The 23721-nt window shown below is 40.1% G+C and overlaps 1 protein-coding gene across 3 annotated transcripts in view; it reads left to right on the forward strand.

The window, feature by feature from the left end:
* Positions 1–23721, forward strand: part of rptor (regulatory associated protein of MTOR, complex 1) — a 179034-nt gene that overhangs the window by 138675 nt on the left and 16638 nt on the right. The window contains exons 22-30 of one of the 3 annotated variants that reach the window (XM_044346469.1): positions 1572–1690; positions 6480–6583; positions 7021–7198; positions 7306–7416; positions 12952–13057; positions 17291–17405; positions 17530–17654; positions 18701–18826; positions 22254–22301. In XM_044346469.1, the coding sequence (XP_044202404.1) occupies positions 1572–1690; positions 6480–6583; positions 7021–7198; positions 7306–7416; positions 12952–13057; positions 17291–17405; positions 17530–17654; positions 18701–18826; positions 22254–22301 (1032 nt within the window). The remainder of the gene's footprint in view (positions 1–1571; positions 1691–6479; positions 6584–7020; positions 7199–7305; positions 7417–12951; positions 13058–17290; positions 17406–17529; positions 17655–18700; positions 18827–22253; positions 22302–23721) is intronic. The other 2 variants (XM_044346470.1, XM_044346471.1) reach the window with 2 other exon arrangements.

Raw genomic sequence — 23721 nt, forward strand, 5'->3', positions numbered from 1 at the left:
TGGCTGTTTACTGCAGCAGCTACTGTGCAGGCTAGCTATCACTAATCATATCCTGCCCCTCAGGCTACAGCCTAATCACCTCTTCAACTCTCTCACTCACTTTCTCTCCCTCAGTCACTATTTCCCTCTATCTTTTCACCTCTTTCCCATTTTCCCTTTCATTCTTCTCCTGGTTTCCTCTTTTTTTCTTTCTCTGTGTTCCTCCTCCTCCGTTTTCTTCTTTTTGACCAATCTTTGTCCCTATTTCAGAGCACACAGGCTACTGAAATGTCTAATCCTTCTCTCTCTCTTTCTTTCCTCCCACTGGCCTCTCTGCTCCTCACCTTTTCCACCTTCCTCCTTGTTCTGTATCGTATCCCTTCTGTCTCCCCTAGCTGTAGCACTTCATCCTCCTCCTCTCCTTTCTTTGGATCATCCCTCCTTGGTCTCACATCTTTGAAGTGTGGGACCATTGAACTCTCCTGGGGTTCTCTGGAGATCAGTCTGAGCAGCGGTCCAGGCCTCAGTCATTCTAACTTCTCCACAGTACCCTAAGGAGTTCAGCCTGTTTGCCTCATGGAAAAGTTGGGAAGGAAGCAGAGATGTTGGGAGATAAAATGAAGAGCGGTCATCCTCAGAGGTCAAGTTTATAGGATCACCTGCTTGGTTGAGAGTAGGAGAAGGACAGAGAGGTTGAAACAGAAAGTGGGGTTAAAGTTAGAAACAGCAACAGTTTGGAGGCTATTACCACTCAGTGTCCCTATGGCTGACACAGAGGGAGAAAAGAAAGACAACAGATTGGAGCTGACAGACATAGGGATGCAAAGAAGGGAGGGAAAAAAAACAAGTAAAAAAAGGCACAGCAGCAGGGAAGGAGGCTGGGTGAACTGCAGAGGCAATGTGTTAAAGCAAGTAAAAGTCCAGAATGAGGGAGGGTGTGTGGAAGAGAAGGAGGTTGCTGCTAACACAAAGAGATGCACAACAAACAATCTGATGTCGACGACACTTCAGGAAGCAACTCTCAAGAAAAAATGACAGGAGATGAAGGTAGATGGTAAATTAGCAGACAAGCACAACAAAGAGGAGACGGAGAGTTAAAAATCACAAGTTTAAACGATAAACAACCTGAAGAGTGAAATTGCGAAGATTGTCACCTTTCTCCACAGACAATGCCGAAGATAAGAGTAGTGACAGATGAACAAAACCACCTGACAGCAGGAGAGACTTTGTCCATTTGTGTTCATGATAACAGTGATTGTTGACAGCAATGAAGCTCCAATGGATGAGAAGAGCCAACTGTTTGTACTGTGTGAGTGTGTGTGTGCGCACACACACACCTCAACTCATCCAGAGGAAAATGACCGGGGCGGGTAGCATGATGCTAATGAGATGATTGTGCATTACCACTTATCTGTGCTGTGGTAATGAACTCAGATGAGAGTTACACCAGAGTGAGGTGTATGTGCCCTTGAGTGCCGTATATGTGTGTATCTGGATTTAGTGGTTAGTGTTTATCATCTAAAACTGAATTTTATTTGGAGAAAATTTTAAAACTATTGAACCCGCTTATTTCCTTTGTGTATCTTTTCCAGGTGTGTCCTTCAACAGTGTTTACACTCAAATCTGGAGAGTGCTGCTACATCTTGCTGCAGACCCTTTTCCTGAAGTGTCTGATCTGGCCATGAAGGTCCTTAACAGCATCGCCTACAAGGTATGTAGTGCACATGTTTGAGTGTCTTAAGCTACGCACAAATGTTCTAGGAGGAGCTCAGGAATTGTTGGAGCTGTTGTTTGGGTGTTTTACTCTTTTAGTTGTTGCTTACAATGTTCAGGATCCAGGACTTGAAGTTTTTTCACTACTGTTCTCATTATAAGTCATTTCGAAGATGAGTATCAACTAATTTCCTCAATGTAATGTAATGGGGGGTGTTATAATTGACTTTTTGTCTCAATATCCATATGTCAGTACTTTCTCACTACCTGGTTATGCAGTGAAAAAGATCTGTTTCCAGCACACATTCCCCACCCTCCCACCAGTATTTTCCTCCTCCAAAAGGCCATTACTTTTGTGCAAATGCAGTTAAGCGCCAATGACTCCCCCAGGCTCAGCAGAACAGAGCAGAGCAGAGCAAAGAGGCTTCCGTAACTTAAGGAGCCGTAATAACCACTATAGTTCACCACCCATCCTAATCCTGAGGCAAAATTTCCTACCACCAACACCAATTGTCCCCTCAGTTACCTTCAAACGAGCAGCATCTCTGCAATGAGACTCCCTACTGGACTGCAATAAAAAACAACAGGGCTTGATTTACAACATAATGCAATAGACTTCTCTTCCACCAGGTAATGCACTGGGCTGTCTGCGTGGCACTGCAACACACTCCTGTGGTGTTGGTTACTGTGTATCTGCAGACCTGAAGTCAACTGAGCAAACACTGGTGTCATATTTATTAAAAAAAAACACTCTGACAGCCAACATATGGGAACAAACAGACTTTCAGCCACACTATAATCCCAAGGCAGATAACTGAAACAGAAATAGAGACAATTCAGTCAAGCACTGCAACCACCTCAGACCTTCTGTGTCATCTTTAGAAGTCTGTTAATAAGCAAGAGCTGTTGATTTTAGGTTTTACGCTTGGCTCAAGTCAGACTTCATTGATAAAAATTAGGATATAACTTGTGCTTGACTGCTGAGACTTGCTTTAGCCTTGACTACTGAAATACTTGACTTGAGACTTTAAAGCAAAAACTTTAAAGCCTCAAGTTTCGACTGGTAAAATCCATACATATTAATGTTAACAACAAAGAATAAGACAGCAACAAGCACGCCTTCTATGCCTACACAATTTCAATATTTAATTATTGGACATCAGCATTGAAAGAATTTGGTCTCACCTTTAAATACACCATTTACAAAGCTTCAAAAGGTGCTTGTTCAAATACTGTATCATTTTAATTTTAATGACTTGAGACTTAACTTGGGACCTGTCTCAGTTGACTTTAATGTGTCTTGATCAACTTGAGAGTTGACTTGGACTTTTACAATTGACTAGACTTAATTTGGACTTGTCTCAATTGACTTGACCTATCTCCACTGCCTTGAAACTTAACTTGAACTTGATTTACATCTACCAACTTTAACTTGTCTCGGCTGCCTTAAAATTTGACTTTGATTTGTCTCAATTGACTGAAGAGTTGACCTGAACTTGTCTCAATTGACTTGAGACTTAATTTGTTTCAACTGACGTGAAACATCACTTGAACTTGTTTCAGCAGACTTGAAACGTTACTTGCACTTGACTCTTGTTTGAGTGACTTGAGATTTGATTTGTCTCGACTGACTCAGGATTTGATTTGAATTGTCTCAGTTTGACATGAGACTTAGGTTGGACTTGTCTCGGTTGCTTTAAAAACAGCTCGGCTTCTTGCTTCTCCTGAATGATACTGAACTAAAATATTCTTACTGTGATTTAGATCACACACTCCTCTTCAGCTCTGGTTATACACCTACATCACAGTCCAGTTTGAAATGAGTGCAGTTCAGTGTGTGGTGCTGGTTTCATTCATGTCATACATACTATTCTGACATGAAAGCTGTGTTAATAGATGATATGGATGATATATTTCACATTTGGTCAGATACTGAATCAATGACACTAATCCTGGGTTCCCACCATGAAACTGTGGTGATTGTTTAGATCTTCTGTGCTGCCGGGTTGAAGATGTGTGTGAGGCATCCACGTTTTAGAATTTGTAGCTTATGGATGTATGCCTCCTGGCGGAGGCATACATCCATAAGGTGGTATTTCTATTTTTTTTTTGCAGAGAGCATCATCAGAGATGACTTAATCAGAACATTCATCCCAAGTTCACCACTGTTAACATCAGACTAACTGGGAATCCAGCACTTTTAATTAGGATTTTAAATGTCAAATGTTATTGATTTGTAACAAAGAGAACAAGGTCAGCAGCTAATTAAAATTTGCTTGCTTCTTAGATAATGAAAGCATTAAATATTTTTTTAATAGTCCCTTCCTGCTGCATGATTCTGTGGTGAAAGTCATGGGTCTTTTTTTTTTCTTTAATCCCGGTATTCTAGTGTGTCTGGTCTTTTCACCGTACTCACTGAAGTTTGACTTGTGAAATTGCAAGAGAAATAAAGATTCATACAGTTTTATTGAAAACAGATTTTCAGAAAACAGAAGTTTCACCTGACAAAGAGTTATAGTCAGTTGAAACATTACTTTATAAAGTCCTTCAATGTTTCAGTGGACGACGTAATTCACTCACTCATGCAGTTTGTTTACTTGACAAGACAAAAAGCAGTTATAGTCATAAGAGGAGATTATGACTTGAGAGGCCCGAATCCTCTAATTCCCCTTATCTGACACAGCACAAATCTCCTCTCTTACACTCAGCTCCTCATTCTTCTCCAACCAACCACATCTTCCCTCCATCAGTCCACCATCTCTACTTTGACAAATCACCTCTAACATTTACCAGCTAAAATTTTAGATGCACCTTCAATAATTAAATAGGACCATTCAGTTTTTCTGAGCTGTCATCAGCTTTCACGCCTATGTCCTACCGGAACCATGCTAATAGCATGGTCTGTAAATTGTTTGCTCAGTTGACTCACTCTTTAGCCAATTAATGATTGAAGAAGAGAGGGGAAACGGGTTGAAACGGGAGAGCAAGCTGTTTCCCAGCGTAGAGCAACGCAGCTGGTAGAACCGATTACCCACCCCCACCCCTGGTTTCCTGCTAATGCAGGAGTTTTGCATATCACATTTGCTGGAGAGCTTGTCAGCAGATAAGGCATGCGGCCTCCTGCGTTAACGTGATGTTTGTTTACCACATGTTGATGACCGGCAAATGTTGATGAATAATCCATGAACATGTTGCATAATGGAGCCCTTTTAACTGATGGGCCTGTAATTTCACATTCATACCAGCATATGGCCAAATGTATCTAGAATGTTCTCTGGTGATTAAAGGACACACATTTGGTGAAATTTGGTGACTTGAAACAGATCACATAGTTGTTAATGGATGCACACTTGACTGTTAAGGGAATAAAACCTCTGAAACTTTAGTGCCGGACAGGCTTGATAACCACTTGTCCAACCTGCTGCCAAAGGATGTTTTGTTTGTGCCTTCACTAGACGACCGCTGCACTTTGCTGCAACCCAGTGGTGGAAGTACATTTACTCAAGTACTGTACTTAAGTACAATTTTGAGGTACTTGTACTTTACTTGAGTATTTCCATGTGATGCTACTTTATACTTCCACTCCACAGCATTTCAGAGGGAAATATTGTACTTTCTACTCCACTACATTTATTTGACAGTTTAAGTTACTTTCAGATGAAGATTTGATACAATGGATAATATAACAAGCTTTTAAAATACAACACATTGTTAAAGATAAAACCAGTGGTTTCCAACCTTTTTGGCTTTCGACATCTTACAAAAAGCAGTGTGTAGTCGAAATAATCTAATGATGTCATATATAATAATATGTCAGTCAGAGGGACCAACGATAAACGATCTAAATACTTCTTTCATCACTGCTGCAACCCCTCGCTAACTCTCAAATGAGCTCCAGAAGGCTTCATGCTACGGTGTTGAGCTCAGTTTTTCCATTATAATATGTGTAGTTTCTCTGCATGGTGTCTGCGGTGCATTGCTGCCTTCAAGACACTTGCTGCTACCCATCGTCCGCATACACTCATTTTCCAATTTGTCAAAAATAAGGTTGTTTATCTAGTTTGCTTTTTTATGTCCTCATCATATTGATCTTGTTCTGCTTGAGTAGAAAAAGTACTTAGATTAGTGACAGAGCTATTTCCATAATAATCCTTTCAACTGCTTTTACTGCTGTTTTGTTTCATTTCCAATTGTCTTTTAATGAAGCGCTAACAGCTAACCCTTGTTACTGTTGTCTTTATACCCTCACAAATGCAGTATATTGTATGTGTGTGAACTATGCATTTAAAACTTTTCTCCTTCCCTCTCAGCCTTTTAGACAAATGCAAAACAAAAGATACCTGCCGCAATTTTGTAATTAGCATAGAAATCAATTCAAAAGCAATCCCTGCTAGTAAAATGTGTTTGCCTGTGTTAACTAGATTTACACTGCAGAGTTTTCTCTCCAACCGGCTTTTGTAAACAACTCTGCTATTCATCAGTGATGCTTTCGCTCTACTATCTTTATTAAGTTTACTCCTCCCCAGTGTGCAGCCATTAGACGACTCACAATGAAGAGGTTATATTACCTGCTTCGTTTAATGAGATAAAGTTCTGGGAATTTAGGCAAACTTTTAAATGCGCTGTTACTATAGGAAGCAGGATCCGCTTTTCATGTATTGCTTCTAATCCTCTGAAATATCTGAATCCTTTGTCCCTTCTACCCTTTTTAGCTTCTAATTCCAAATGTCCAGTAATATAACCTAATGAAACAACAGTTAACTAACCCACCGTTTCTTTCCACTCAGGCAACCATGAACGCTCGGCCTCAGAGGATCCTGGACTCTGGATCTCTCACCCAGTCAGCCCCGGCCAGCCCCACCAGCAAGGGCACGCACATCCACCAGGCTGGGTGAGGAACACACACATGAATCCCAACATATACAGAAAACTAATTATATTGGAGCCTGAAAACATTTGCGTCATGCATACAGCTCACTCAACCTTCCTTCTAGCAAGACAGAAACACAATTTCGTTTAATGATGAGGACATTGGGGGGAACCTTCAGCTGAATTATGTGAATTTCTTGCAAAAATGTTATTGTTTGCATCACTTTAGATTCATTATTGTAACCCTTAAGATTCTTTATCTCATTTTTTCAAGAGCATAAACTCAAAGAGAGTATAAACAAGGAAAAAAATGACAAACACATGATAACCGACTAGTTTTAAACAAATTAACAATTATGTATTTTATGTGTAAAATTATACCAATATGGGATTTAGTATTTATACCAGTATTCTGCCTCCTCCTGTCTTGTCTTCACCTTCCTTTCTCTGGTCCTCCAGTGGTTCTCCTCCCATGCCTAGCACCAGCAGCTCCAGCCTGACCAATGAGGTGCCCAAACCCCCAGCCAGAGAGCAGCCGGCTACACGCCCCCCTTACACACCCACATTGGGAGGACAGGCGCCCCACTCCCACCAGTTCCCCCGCACTCGCAAGATGTTTGACAAGGGACCTGAGCAGGTAGAAGAACATAGCTCAGCCGAAATGTGGGAAGTTACTATGTTATTATGATCTGAAATTAACTCCTTGAATCACTAATATTTGTTTGTGTGTGTGTGTGTGTTCAGGCAGCTGAGGATGGGGACGAGCCAGGTGGTCACAGGAACTACATCAGTGCAGCCCTCCAGACGGGTCTGTGTGATTGGAGTGCCAAGTATTTCGCTCAGCCAGTCATGAAGGTATCTTTTCCCATGTCCTCTCTTTTCTATCCATTGTTCCTTTTTCCTGTCTTTGTCTCCACCTGTCATCTCCTCTTCTCCTCTGTGTATGTGTGTGTGTGTGTGTGTATACTGTTTTTTAAATCCATCGATAAGCTACAAGCAACATGTCAGTTGAGTTATTGTTTTGATTAAATGCAGCTAAATGAAAAAGAAAGAAAGGGAGCAAAGGCATCTTTTTTAATGAATCATTTAAAAATAATATTTTCATATTATTCCTCCACCAAGCCATCTAGTTCTTTAACAGCAGCTTAAGGTGGTTGCTAAGCAACAAAGAAGCACTGATATGACAGGTAATTTTCAGTTTTCACATAAATATTTATGTGAGCTGGTGTCATAGGTGCACGTTTGTCATGCATTTTACAATTGCTTTAAAGGGAACTGATTCATGTGAGGACATGAACTCTCCGTTATAGCATTTATTTAAAAAAATAATGAAGTCCTATGGAAAACAGCAGGTCAGGGACCAATCACAGTGTGAGAAAGAGCCTGATGGTTGTACAAGATGGCTTCGCTGAATAATTGAGCTCTCTGAGATACATAACTTTACATCCTCCCAAGTGAAATTTAAGATTAAAAGTAGTGCTTTTTACCATGCACAGTAGTTGGTGCTGAATTTTGTAATATTAAATCAAGCTTCTGTCTGTTTTAACAACCTAAACACACCATCCTGTCTGGAAAAAAGGTAAAACAAACGGTGTCAGCGCATTTTGTAGAGGTTAAACAGAGAAGGAGGGAATTACTACAAAGAGAGTCAAGCATAAGGGTCAAATAGAGGAGAGAAAGTTTTGGATGTGGAGGGAGAAAAATAAGTAAGGAAAGAATTAGAATTTCATGTGTGCATGAGAGACAAAGTGGCGGATACAGAAAGAGTAGAACAGTAGATTTTAGTAAAATAAAATATTTACAACAGGAAGACATTTTGGACAAAAAGAGGAGGAAGGTTTGTGTTTGAAAGAGAGAGAGAGAGAGAGAGCACAAAGAGATAAGTAAGATGATGAAAGTAAAATATTTGAAAAGAAGAGCAGACATAGAGGGGCAGATAGAGGTGGAAGGAGAGTGTGTGGGAGAAAGACAGAAGAGGAAAAACAAGAGGTGTAGAAAGTGAAGTAAAACTGTGTAAAGAGCACAGCGGCAGGAGGAACAGGATGAAGGGAAGACTGAGCCAGAAGTGGCAACAAAAGGTGATGAAAAGCACAGAGATGATTTGATAGGAAAAGTATATAGTGAGTGAAAGAGCAGGAGGAGGGGGGGGGTGAGGGGTTTTGCCGTAGCACAAATCAGAATGCTGAGTTGGCAAAATTTTGAGTGCTGCCATAAAACACTCCATTTACAGAGCTCTGTATGTGTGTGAGAGTACGCCTTCAAGTCTGCACACAGGGTATCATATCACTGTGTCATCAGAACAAGGTGGGTGTGTGTGTGGTTGTTTGTGTGTGTGTGTGTGTGTGTGTGTGTGTGTGTGTGTGTGTGTGTGTGTGTGTGTGTGTGTGTGTGTGTGTGTGTGAGAGAGTTTCAGAGAGTGTGTATCCTCACTTACAATTTTAGGGGTGTTTGAGGAGCAAGGACATGTCTTCACATGAGAGACTGATGAAAAAGATGACAGCTACAAGTTATTGTTCGTGTGTGTGAGAGAGAGAGCAGTGGTTACACACACAACTTGCAGATACACTATATGGACAAAAGTATGTGGACACCCTAGTTTACATATTTTTGTGGACTTTTGATTGAGGACAGTTTTTCAGAGTTTGGGCTAGGCCCTTTAGTTCCAACTAATGCTTAATTATACAATAATATTTTAGATAATTAAATGTTTCCATTTTTGTGGGAAGGTCCTTTCCTTTGTCAACATCACAGTGCCCCGTGTACAAAACAAGGTCAATAAATAATAGAAATGGGTTACAGTTTAGTGTGGAAGAACTTGACTAAGCTTAGCTCTCACGTGTTAAAGTGGAGATTTACACATCACAAAATGCATCAAACAAACTAGCTTTACATAGAGTTTAGTCATTAGAAAATATTTACACACGGTAACTGCCAGGTGTTACTGTTGCAACTAACTGGATTAACCGACAAAGCTAACATTACCTTGTTAAAATATGAGACTGAAGAGTAAAAAAGGTAATATTGAATATGGTTGACACATCTGACCTGACACCTTATCAAAATGCTGTTCAATAATGATGTAAACTGGGAAGATTTTAAATGTAATCTCACAAAAATAACACATGATGCTTCCAATCAAAAAACATTATTTCAGTAAAATTGAAGTAATGGTTTTTTTTTGGTTAGGTTGCATAATTGGATAATTTCCTCTCATTCCAAACCGCATGAATACTACTAATTCTTTAACACACATTTCCATGGATTTGCAGTTAAGTTCAATATATATCGCTGGGCCCCTTAAACTGTTTCACTGTGATGTTACACTGACTTCCTGTTTACAGCGTTGTTTACTTTTGATTGGATGGTGGGACGAATGTACACTTTTTTTTAAAGTCCCTGCATTTCTCAAGTTTTAATGATGCAACTAGATGTTGCAGATTACCAGTTAGAAACTAGCTAGTAGTTACTGAGAAGTTAAAAAGGACTTTACTCACAAACTTAGTAATGAATTTATTAATAGCTGCTACAATCTAACCCTAAACTCAACCGCATCCAACACCTCTGGGATGAAGTGGAACACTGACAGTGAGCCAGGTATAATCGACCTCACTGAGGCTCTTGTTGCTGAATGAGAGCAAATCCCTGCAGCCAGGTTCCAAAATCAACATTTTGTTGAAAGCAGAGGAGTGGAGGCTGTTAAAGCAGCATAGTGATGCACATGGTTTTTGAATGACATGTTCAACAATTACATACTGTGTGAGTGTCCATATGCTTACTGGCCATATACTGTAGGAGTGATTTTACAGTATATCCACAGTGTGTAGAGCTCTGCTGAAAATGTATGCAAGAGTCTCACACACACATTTCACCTCAGGGTCTCATTATACGTTACATTAGCAGCTGATACAGTGCAGGACCACAACCCTGGGAGCCAGAGTATCAGCTGGCTCTTACCTTGACACACACACACACACACACACACACACACACACTCTGCTGCTCACTGCTAAATCCACCTTTTCTCAGGCTCAGTCAGAAACTATAAAGCCCATTGGGACACTGCATGTGATACAGATAAACCTGACCTGACTACACACACTCACAGAGACACACTCTCTACATACACCACACACAAATATATTCATTCTCAAATTCAGCTTAAAGGTGTCAAAATGTGTATTCCCTAAAAGCAACATACACCGAGTGAAGACATTATTGGGATATTGATCGATTACAGTAGTGGTGTAGTCACATGGCACTGTAGCTGTGTGTGTGTGTGTGGGTGTGTGGGTGTGTGTGTGTGTGTGTGGGTGTGTGTGGGTGTGTGTCAGGCTGTTTAGCATTCAGTAGGTGTGGGAGGCCTCGCTGTAGAAATGTGCTTAATAAGCACACACTGGCAACCAGCATTTACACACACACACACAAAGACAGTTAGTTCCCCACTATTACACTTCTCTGTTGTTTACACGCTGTTGTTTATTTATTCACCTGTCAAATATGCATAATAATAGCAAAGTCCAAGTTTTTAATTTATAACTTTAATACTTGTAACTGAAAAATGACATAAATCATACTTATGTTACATTCTGTGTAATTAATGTCATGTTAAAAAAGGGACTCATTTTGTTCTCTAAAAATAAAGGCGGCAAAAAAGAATCTGTGGGGGACATTTTGTTACATAAGTCTTAATGGAGTTAATATTTTTCATATTGTTCCTCTCATCACCCTCTCATTATCTGAATACCTGCAAGAGCATCACTTAACATCGCAGCTGGCACAGTAATCTAGGCCTGCACTGTGATGAAAAACGTTTTTAAACATGTAAAATTGTCAATGAGCGCAATGGTTTTAATATGAGAACATAATGCGACCTGACAATCAGGATGTCAGTGTTTTATAGGGTGACACAAAGCGAGGTGGATGTGCTCAGGCTGCTACATACAGACTAACTGTACAAATCATGTCAGTGTTATTCTCTTTGTGTGTGATCACCAGGACAAAAACAAGCACTGGTTCAGTTGTGTCATTTAGCAAACAACACAGCACATAAATGTTTCCATCACTGGCCAAACAGGCCTCTAAGCATCAAAGGAATCATTCATCATTTTAGGAATTTTCTTTCTCTGCCCAACTGAAAACCACAGAGAAAGAGCTCAACTGGTTTTGTCCATAGAGGATAAAAAACGCCTACCTACAGTATATCTCTAAAGCTTACTAATTAACACAATATATCTTATTTGTTACTTCTCTACAAAGAGAAATTGATCTGATCCTTGCACACAACAGCTAGGCACAATGACTCGACCTATACCTGTGTTCACTGACTGTATATAGCAACCAGAGCTACAGCCGTAGGCACTGCTGGGCGGAGGGATAAACTGTTGTTTGTCAAGAAATAGTTAAAGCACAAAAAATCAATAAATACATTTTATCCCTATTTATTGATAAAAGCAATGTTGAACCATTCCTGTAAAGGCAGTGGAAATTTTTGACCACTAGTAGCGCTATGGAGCAATAGTTTGATTGGTCCATGTTTTATTTGTATGTTGTGCGTCACTAGCACGCACGCATGCACAATACACATTTCTGTTGGTTCACGCACCAAGAAACATGACAATCCACCATCAAATGACAGAGAAGAAGGAAACATAGAAGTAGAGCATGCAGATTTCAAAATATTCACAAAATCAGCTTTGCAAAGGTTTTATGAGGAAGGAGATGTATTAAACATGTTTGTAAAGCCTCAGTGATACGCACAGTGTGGGTTTGGTGAGAAGCATTGAATATAAACATGACTCTTTGGGTCCGTAAGAACTTCTCATATGTTTGATTTTCCCACTCTCATTCTTTTCTATTTTACTTGTATCCTATATTTCCTTATTTTCTCATATCGTTTCTGCATTGTTCTTTATCACATGCTGTTCTTACTCGCCTCTGCAAATTCACAAAACTTGACTCGTGTGTTTGGAGGTTACACCAGAGACCCCCCCGTTGATGAACATACTGTTGATGCATACTTGTTATAACAGCTCAATAATATACTTTTCTTCATGCAGTACAATTAAACTGCCCTCATGTATGTCTTTGCTTCCTGTAATCTTCCTCTTGAAAAAAACACCCAGATCAGAAAATGCCTTTAAAGTTTAAATTTTGCAGCCAAATGTGTCAGTGTTTAGAGGAGCAATACTTGATGCTCGTTGTGCCTGATGTGGGACTTGATGTCTGACATCTGAAGTGTTCATCTGTTATACAGTACATCCACAGTATTTATGTACTTGTGTCTGAGTGCGCAATAAATTTAAACCTTTTGTTCTCTCTCAGAAATGTTTCAAATAGAGTGATCAAAAGAATCTCTGTGTCCCTGTCCTTCTATTTTATTCACACTCTCAGATCCCAGAGGAACATGACCTGGAGAGTCAGGTGAGGATGGAGCGGCAGTGGAGGTTCCTGAGAAATGCTCGTGTGAGAAGGCACAGCCGGAGCATCACACAAAGAGGTCAGTCTCACACATGCTAATGTATAAATACTCCCATGTGCACTTTATACTATTGTATTTACACTTTACAACTCTGTCTGGCAGGTTAAGCCACCTTACTTATTTAAAGATGAAAGGAACAGTGGGCTGCATGTTAAATAAATAAATAATTTTCTCACACATTACTGGAAATGAAATTAAACCAATTATCAAAATGATATGTTAATCATATCGACGTTACATGACATGACTGGTTTGATATCTCTAATAAAATGTAAAACAAGTTTTATGGATCACATTTCATACACATGGCTATTTCAAGTCATAAACATGTGCACAGAGAATCAAAATCACAGAGATAATAATGAAGTTAGACAATCATAAGAAAATGAAATAGTAAAAGGCTGAAAAAAAACTATATAAAAGTTAAGAAACAAGCAAAACATTAGTACTACTCTCTTAAGAAAATTAAATGTTAAAATGATAATAAAACATGCATTGAAAACTGAAAACTGCACTAATCAATATTTTTTATATTAAGAATGAATCGTGTGTAATGATGTGAAAATGAATGATATGATTTGATAGGTGTAGCTCATAATGATGAACCCACAGAGTTATCAGCTAACTATGCAGGTTTACAGAGTGTTTTAGCTATGTTCAGCTCATTATTTTGGATTTATGGAACATTTATTACATCAACCCAGTTTCCAGTTGCAGCAGGCAGATGTTTTGAGTGAAAAAACTCCAAAAAACATGATACACTACCTGTCCAGCTACAAACAGGACACAGATAAAGTGAGCGACTAGCTAACAAAGGGGAGAATTTAGCAGCTTAAGAGCTGTATATTTCCATCAGGATTAATGGCCACCAGAACAGCGCTCATGAAGAGTTAATATTGGAGTTAAATTCATGAGGAGGCCAAAAGCAGAAATTCAAATGAATGCTAATATTGCTCCATATTTGCTTTGCTTGACTTTATGTTGCAACCTCATGAGCTCATAATAATTCTTCTGCCCCCAAGTTGCTAAAAATGTAGCTTTAAGAATCGGCAGTGGCAAAAATAAACATTTTCTACCTGCATCTCACACATCAGAATCAAAGCTAATTGTTTATTTTGTGTCTGAGTCGAGGTTGGTAAGAAATGATTATTGATGTCTTGATATGGATATCAAAGATTTTAGGTTGGATTTTGGTCATCAGGTTCAGAGATTTATGGTGCATGTTAACTTCAAACACATTCATCTCATTTTTCGTTATTTAGCTTCAGGGATTTAAGGCACAACAATTCCTTAATTTGTTCAATGCAATACGTAGCAATTCCAAACAATTGTAGTCCATAAAAATAAAAATAAAAATGTGCATAGTGTTTGTATATTTATGTAGGCAAATTTGTTATTTAGCACCACAAAGAGACCAGAGAATTGAACCTTGAAATAAATAAACATGTCAGGTTTACTTATTTGAACATAATTACTGATGGGCAGGAAAACATCTCTGCTCAAATAATAAGATTTTAGGGAATTCAGAATATGTCTGTACTGATGCTGAGCTTTTGTCTGAATAATGTCTAACTGATAGTTGTTTAGATCCTCTTCGAGGGAAGAATCAGGTTGAAACCGAGACTGACTGTCCCAAAAAAAAAAGCCCAAACCGAGACACACACCAAGTGCAGATGTTACAGCTCTGTTTCAGTCACGTGACTGAGTGTGCAGATGGTTTGCAGTGATAAGAGGATTGATTGAAATCTACTCACAGCCAGAAACAAACCCCTTTATGAGTCACAGGACTCCCTTTCTCTCACACAAACACACAAACACATGCCCACATATTAAAGAGCCCGGGGTGCCAGCATACACAGAGACTCCCCATTGAAGTCAGAGCTTTCTCAAGCAGCTAACACCCCCAACGTCACTGGCAGCCCCCTCCACACATACATGCAGAGTCACGAGGTGATTGGCGTCAGAGCTGAGGCTCGCTCACGCACGTCCTCCCCCCCCTCTCTTACTGCTTGCTATATCATTGAATTCCCCTCTATCCTTAGAGTTTTTTCTGACAGAGGAGTAGTAGGGTTGCCCTCATTCAGTCTGTTCCCCCCAGAGAGAAACAAGACGAGAGAGGAGGAGGAGGAGGTGGAGGGAGGGTAGGATCGAAGGAGAGGATGCGAGGCGGTGGTGGGGAGGCAAGAAATGAAAGAGGAGAAAAGAGTGAAACGCAAGAAACTATCTGGTTTTTTGAACTCATTGGTTTTTCTTTTCTTGTTGATACAAAATTTACACAAATCACCAAGCAGTTCTGAAGTCTTCGGGGTAGTCTCAGATTTTACAGTAGTTCCGTATTGAACATGCTGTCAAATAGCACAAACAAAAGCAATCAATGAAGATGATCTTGCCCAGCTTTTTACCAAAGGACTCAAACACTCGTATCTACTTTTCCCTCCAACTACATTTTTTCAACATAGCTGCGTCAGTGATGAATTCATGGTGGATTTTTCCTCATTCTTCTTCATCTCATTATGGCGGTCTCGAGAGTTTGTTCAGGTAGCCAAGGACAGGCTGGCAAACCGACATGGTGTTGCCATGACAACATATGGTGAGGCGGTGAACTTATCGGTTGTATCAGTGTGTTGGCACTGCATTATACTCCCGTTGAAACCTGCCAAAGGGGTACATAACGAGACTTTTTGTCTCTCCTCCCTGGATCACTAATAAATATTGTCATATGTTCTGTTTCTTTTTCCTCTCTTGCTTTGCCTCAAGTCCTACTGTTGTTGTTTTGTAACAACATCTTTGCAGTGCTGCAATTATCCAATACTCAATCATATATTCCAGTATGTTCTGGTTCTAAAATTGTGTTACAAAGGCCTCGCTGCTGTTTATTTATTTCTGTTTTGTTTTTCCTCGGCTCTGTTGTCTTGTCCTATTTGCAGCTACAGAAGCTGCTGGCATTATTAAAGTTTTATATTAATTTAGGAAAAACATTTTCATTTTCAAAGCATTTTAAGATGGCCATCTGCAATGAGTGCTTTAAGGTAGTAGCCAAGAAGACACACTGAAACCAGGGGTTGTTCATGAACCAAAAAAAGGAAGAAAAAAAAACTGAACCTATGAAACAACTACAACTGCTATTATCTGCATTTACATACATTTACATCAACCATTTGGCTGTGCCTTCCATAATAATAGAACTCTCAAAAGAATGATTAAATTCTGTATTAATTTAGTAAGTCTACAATTAATGCATCAAACCTACATGAAATCACATTTAGTTTCACTGATTGAGATCTGACACTTTTTGATAGCTAATCTAATTTTAAAACAGTTCAGCATTTGGGAAATACGTTTGTTTTCTTGCTGAGGGTTAGATGAGTAGATTGATAGCACTGTTAGACATGTGAGTGGTATCAGTCTTCTCATCTAACTCTCAACAAGAAAGTGAATAATGTCAAACTAAGAACCAAGAACATCTGTTCTAGTATAAAGAACATGTCAAAAAATAGCCGAACCTTGGTCCGACAAAAAGAGGTGGTCTTTTCGGATCAAACTGAACCATGGTTCAGTTCATTTCTAGTGTGAAAACGGGCAAAACAGGCATTTTGAAAAGTGAAGTGAGAAGCTCCTCTGCATCCCAGCTGGAAATTATGTTCTTGATACTATTTAACTTTTTAGCAAGTAGATTTTTGCATATCTGTCTGAAGTAAGTGTACATGTACAGAACCAGGAGCAGAGCTGTCTGACACACTCCCACAGCTCAATCAGCTGGGCTAAAGCACCCCTTCATCATACCCTTTCAATGAATGGCCTAATGGAATTATTTAATGGTGCTGTATTTCTCTGCAAAGAGAGAGAAGAACCATGTTTCCACCATGGCTGCATGTGAATCCATACAAGACCCCTGGAATTGTTGATGTTTATGCTTGTCTCAAGTCTTAAGGTAGCATTTGTAGCACTACTGCAGAAGCTTGACGATTCAACAACGAATTTATTACTTATGCAAATCTATTTTTACCTTTCTGCTCACTTGACAACAATTTGATAACATTTACTCTTAAAGTTTTACAGCTGACAGCTGTAAGGTTACTGGATACTAGGTTTATATATTTTTTATCAAAATATTATACATATATGTGTGTTCTTCTTTATAATCTTTCCTAGTACCTCCTGGTTACTGCAGAGATACCATCAGAGTCCCATGGTTGGGACTGGCTGCTCTACTTTACACTTATTTCTGTCCTGGCTTGTCCCCGCTTACAGGTGTTTCCCGTCTGGATGATCAAATATTCATCAACCGCAACCCTGGAGTGCCGTCTGTTGTGAAGTTTCACCCTTTCAACACCTGCATTGCTGTGGCTGACAAAGACAGCATCTGGTCAGAGACAAAGAGCACCACACACACTTGAACACAAAATAATTGAGTTTACACACTGGTTTAAAATGTGAGACAGGTTAAGAGATTATATTCTAAAGACTTTATGTTTGTATGCCTGTTGTAGTTTTTGGGACTGGGAAAAAGGCGAGAGGCTGGACTACTTCTACAACGGGAACCCTCGCTACACTCGCATCACAGCCATGGAGTACCTGAATGGACATGACTGTTCATTACTGCTCACTGCAACAGGTTGGAAACGCATTCAGGCATATATACATACATTCACATGGAAGACTCAGGTGCACGCATTACTGCACAAAGTAAAAACTCAAGTTAGATATTAGCAAAGATGTTCCTTGAGTGAGCAGCTCAAATGTTCGCACCCACCAGCACAGTAGAAATCGCAATGCGACTCATTTGTAGCAACAACAAGCCTTAAACACTTGACTCTTACCCCCACAGACACACACAAAACACTCATGTGTATTCATCATCTTTCATCAACGGAACAAAGCAATTACCCTCCATGGCTTTATCTTCATAACCCAGAGGAACTGTAGAAAACACCCACAGAAACACACATTTGTTTTGTTTTGTCTTTACAGTATAACATTAAACTGAGAATGAATGCTGCATTCCCTTACACACCTTCTGAAACTTTGATAAAAGCTCAGGGATTAATACATTTAAATTCCTTCTCATCAAAATGTAATGTGCACTCATTCAGCTTTACTCCATCAGTCATGCTACGAGGGATGTCAGCGAGAACATTAGTTATAAAAAATATACAGCATTAAAAAAGTAAAATGCAGAATGTAAATCAAGCGGAGACCTTTATGGATTGTAATAGCTTCCTCGTAAGAGTGCACGGACATGTTTTATGTTTAGCTCTGTGTCTTAGCTGTGTTTCAGCTACACTGTTCTGACAGAGATATTTGGGGTTTGAGACTCCTGCCTCAGGTTGTTTCCCACTGACAGTTGTACTCTTTCAGGCAAAAAGCCTTTGAAGATGCTGCTCTACATTTTCTATTGATTCTTTGTGTCTGTGTGTGTGGTCATGGTCAGGTCGCACTGTGTGTTGCATGTTTTGAAAGAGTCTGACTTCAAGGTTTACATCAAATGTTCTGCACAGTTGAAAATGCACTTCCAAATCCAAAAAGAATACAAACGAGTGTTGAGTCTGTGTGCTTCACCTCCTTCTGGCCTTATTACCTCGCTGCAACTTTTTATCTACATTCTTTCTCACTCTTTCCCCTCCCTCTCCACCTCTAACCCCACCCCTCCCCTCTTTCCAGATGATGGAGCGTTGCGTATCTGGAAGAACTTCGCCGACCAGAAGAATCCGGAGATGGTGACGGCCTGGCAGGGCCTGTCTGATATGCTGCCCACTACCAGAGGTCAGCCCTCCTCCAGCGCTCACAGTAAAGACCAACGCTCTATTTTATTATCCGACCCCTCTACCCACCAACCCATACTCTCATAGTACTTCCTGTAGTAAATCACCACGTGCCCCACTGTATACCCCTCCCAGTCACACTTCCACACCTCCCCATCCAAAGAACAACCAGGTAGGATTTCACATGTTGTTCTGTGAGACAATGTAAACTTTTAAATGGACACATTTTGTTACTTTAAGGTTAGCCTGTGAAAGTATTTGCTGAACAGCAACCAGTGTGGCCACAACTGAATATCACAACATAATGGGAACTACTAAAACAAGTTAGAGAAGAGTCATTAAGTCAGTGAACTGATTCAGTAATAGTAAACAGCTAACAGTCGTAGAAACTGAACCACACTATTATTTCCTGAAGAAGAAGCTTTAAGTGCTGGTGACACTGCAGCCATTTGACCTCTGGTGTAAACATTCCTTATAGTACGTTGGCTAAGCATTAGCTGATATTATTTGCACTTTAATACTGTTGAGTGCATTGTCCATTTGTGAAAATGAAATCATGTAACAACTTTTATGACTATCACAAGCATTCGTCACACTCAGTTATGGCACGGCTCTCTGAAGCATCTCAATCAAACCTAGCCAAAGTATTTTGTTCACACTCTGCAATAGCACAATAAATGTCTTAAATACTGTAGGCATGTGCTTTTAATAAGGTAAGACATTTTAGGTTAATGGCTGTCCATTCTGCAGTTGCCAAGAGAAGTTTTAAATGATTCCACGACTTTGGCAAAAACATCCGATAGTAGTGATCTCTGAACCTTTGCCAACCAACCAGAGAGCCATTCGGATTACTGAATATGTCAAAATTCTAGTGGTAGCACACAGTGGAACCAAGTTATCAGTGTTTTCAGTAGGTATGAACACACACATGACGTAATAGTCACCACATGAAGTCCAGGAGAGGAGGTCACATGCTTTCTTTACATGAACTGAGTTGATCCTAAGTTCCACATTGTATGATTATTCCTGCCACACTGGTGGCAGGTTTTTGGATGTAAGTCAGGAGTCTGTATTTAGCTCCATCAGTCAAAACTAATGTAGCTAACTTACCCCCCGTTGTCAGCTCCACCTGTCTTACCATTTGACATATGCCGAATTCATCACATATCTTTCACACCTGACAGGGTTGAAAGTCTAATCTGTTCAGAAACCTACATTCAAAGTCTGTTTATTTAAGAATACTACATTAATCAAAATGTAACGGGTAGATTCATCATTCTTGTAGGGTTGTTTAAGTTGTGTGAATATAATATTGGACTGTGGATATCGGTGGATGTGCTGCCATGTTTACCTTAGGTGTTGGCAAACTTCCATAGTTTGTGAGGCAGAGTTATTCGCAAATATTTGAACCAGGCCTGACACCCACAGTACACACTTGTCAGAGTTATCCACCCACTTCTGCGTTGTGTCAGGTTACCTACACACACTCTCTCTCTCTCTCTCTCTCTCTCTCTCGACTCTCTCCACTGCTCCACATTTCCATCGCTCTGCCTCCGGCGTTTCTTAGCCGTCGTTTCTGGGTCATGGAAGTTTTTGGGGAAACTGTGGCAGCTGTAGGAATGACTATATGTTTCTCTGAATATTTGATAAGCTGTTCAATGAATGCAAAAATCAACTTCCATTCCTTTGTATGTTTTGAAAAAGTTTTAAAATGATCTATGACCCATCGTGTTAGCATGAGCACATGCTTATGTGGGTGGACAACTTTCTGATAGCATTTTTAGAGCACATCTCTGTAAGACACATATTTGGCTAATTGGTACTGTAGCAACAGGAGCAGAGCTGTCAGGATGAGTGACTGGCTGATTGGTTATCTGTGTGGACCACACACTGCGTGCACATGTGTGTCTCCATCATTACAAAGCCACAGAGTCACTAAAGCTCTGCAGAGACCTGCAGAGAGGCGACACACTTAACTAGCATCACTGTCTTGCTGCCTCTCACGACACAAATCGCCCTGAGAGATTCATCCTCTGCAGAGGACTCTCCCACAGCAAGCCACAGCCTTGTTTTCACTAAGACTTTAACATTTAATGGTGTGCTTGTTATCCTGGATGTGTCTTTAGTGACAGTCACTGTGTAGGTACTGCATTCAGTCTACAGTGGAGGCATCAATTTTAATAAAAACAGCCACTCGAGATCTTTCCTGGAAAAGTTTTACTGAAGAGTCCAGCTTCAGCTTGTGGTGTTCAAATATGTTTTCCAACTCGGCAAGATACTTCAAGAACATCTGCAAACTCCCTGTCTCCACACATCTTATTCTCACATACACACAAGCGCACACATACGATTTTCCCTATTTAATGCACACAGGCCACCTCCCCTCCTGGCCCAGTATTAATTATAATATTATTATCATTTCCTGGAACATCTTTCAGCAGGAGTACAATAATTATATGCGTTTGTTTGGACTCTTTTAGATTTTTAGCATCGCCTCGCCAGCATTAATAATGTAAAACCTGATAAAATATTACACAAGTCTGTCTTTGTGCTGCCAGAAAACCCGCTCTACCTCTGTAGGCAGTAGCTACAAGACAGAGAATGTTTTTCAAGGAGACGCTGGCAGACACACACATACACACCAGTCCCTGTACAACCTGTCTGCACTCATCCCATTCTTGTCCTCCAATGACATGCTTGTCTGCTGTTTTTCATCATTGAACCATCTCTGTAGACTCTGTGACCGTCTGGCTTGTTGTTACTTTGCTGGTTCTTTGATATTGTTTTGTGCCCCAGCCCCCAAAGTGACAGAGAGGCTGAACAAGGCAGCGACCAGTTTTCCCGATGACATACACCCACCACAGCAACAAATCTTGTTATTGTTATGTCATTTCATTTAATAACATAAATGGATATATGATGATTCTTGTAACCACACACACCTTCATATCCAGTTCAATTATTTCCATAGGTCTTGGTTACTATTGATGTTTCTCAGACTCTTTGCACATACTCACATTCAGAGTCCTCTAGCAGTGCTCCACCCTGCCTACTTTTTGCCCTGTGGTGAAGGGATTTGGGATTCTGTGTCCTGCAGGCTTGGAGTTTGGGGACCCTGTGCAGCTTTCACAGCTCCTTTTTGTAATGCAGAGGCAGCAGCTCAGCTCAGGCCTCTCTCTCTCTCTCTCTCTCTGTCTTTCTCATCACACACTTTGATCCTGGCGTATCACTGTTAGTCATTTGGGAGATGCCACACTGGGAAACAGCAGCCTTGTTCATCCCTCTGCTATTGGAATGTGTGTGGAATACACTCATGAAAGTGTGTGAATGTGTGTTTCTTGCATGCACAGGGGTCCTTGCTAATTTGTTGCTTGCTTTGTTGCGTTCCCGCTCTCCTCCCTCCCTCCCTCCTCCTCCCCTCTTCCGTTTGCCCCCCCTCCTCCCGCTCGCAGGTCTGGCCAGAAGGGTCTCCATCTATCTTGACAGGAGTAAGCAAGGAGGTGAGTGTCGCCATTCGTTTCTCTACTCCCTCAACCCCAGAGCAAAGGTGTTGCACTTAACAGCCAGCAGCGTGCCTCGTTTTTGTTTACTTTTATCCCCCTGACCACCACCACTCCTTATCCCTTCATCTGTCCGGTGGTGCTCAATCACTCCATCCCTGCTACTCACCCAGAGATTAGAAGACTCACTAAGACACAACAAGTTGGAGTACTGTATTTCTACAAATGCTAACATGCCCTACAAGTTGGATAGACAGTTCTAATAATTGACAGTCCTTTTTGGCTGCGTCTATCAGGCTTTCTGCTCTTGTATATGAAGTTTACAATGACAACAGCATGAGATTTATCACTTAAAATTTAAAATTTTACTTAAATTAAACAATGAGTCATGATTTCAGACAGAGGTAGACAAACGAAGGTGCCTCATTTCTTGCCAGCAACCATCTGTATTGCTGAAATGACAACTTTTGCTATCAGCTAGAGCTAACTTGCTAATTAAGCTAAACATTCAGCTGGCTTTTTAATGTTTCCAGCTGACTCATTTTAAAATGAGAACACCATTTTAGGGGTCTTAAATATACAGTTGATGGGTGCATACATGGTATTGCGCAAAAAGTTTCATTCCCAAGGAAAAAAGTCAGCATTCTCACCATGTAGAAGATATAACAAGGAAACAGCACAATGTTCCTGCATTGCAGTGTAGAACTAGTTAGTCCTTTTTTAAATTTTTTTGTTTAAGTATTAAAAGGAGCAATGTAAGATCAGAATGTTATTTCTTAGCGTACATGTTAGTTCCTATTTTTTAAACAATATTTTTTCACTTTGAATGTTACTAGAGTAAAACCTTTAAAGATGAGGACCAATGAGTTTGGGAAAGATAACACTCTCTGGGGTAACGCTGGCTGCATTTGCTGAGTGTAAACTTGCCCGAATTCAAAAATGAGTCAGACAGAGCCACAAACTCTGATAACATCCAGGACAGCGTTGCCACATGTAAGATCATTATTGTAAGATAATTTTGCCCTCTGCACAATGTATGATCAAAAATGCCTAAAGTCCCATAATGTACGATAATTTGATCATTTTGTGACACTTTGTAGTTGCAGTCTATGCTATCTCATTTTAATTAATTTCTCAACACATCAGGATAGTAAAATATCGATCCTACGTCGGTGTTCATTCATCTCTTCTCACATGACCTCTTTCCAGCCAATCATGCTTGTTGTGATGATGAACGTGACTCATGTTCATCATCATAACAAGCACGATTGGCTGGTTTGCTCATTTGAAGAGACTCTACATGAGAGATAGCTTACTGCTGCATCCATGTGAAAAAAAAGTATTGAAAAGAAGTGCTGAATCAGACCGAGTCATACACACATAGAGTAGCCTATTTGAAGATTGCACAATGGTAGACTAT

This window comes from Thunnus albacares, chromosome 3 (genome assembly GCF_914725855.1).
Source record: "Thunnus albacares chromosome 3, fThuAlb1.1, whole genome shotgun sequence".
In the NCBI taxonomy this organism is placed as follows: domain Eukaryota; kingdom Metazoa; phylum Chordata; class Actinopteri; order Scombriformes; family Scombridae; genus Thunnus; species Thunnus albacares.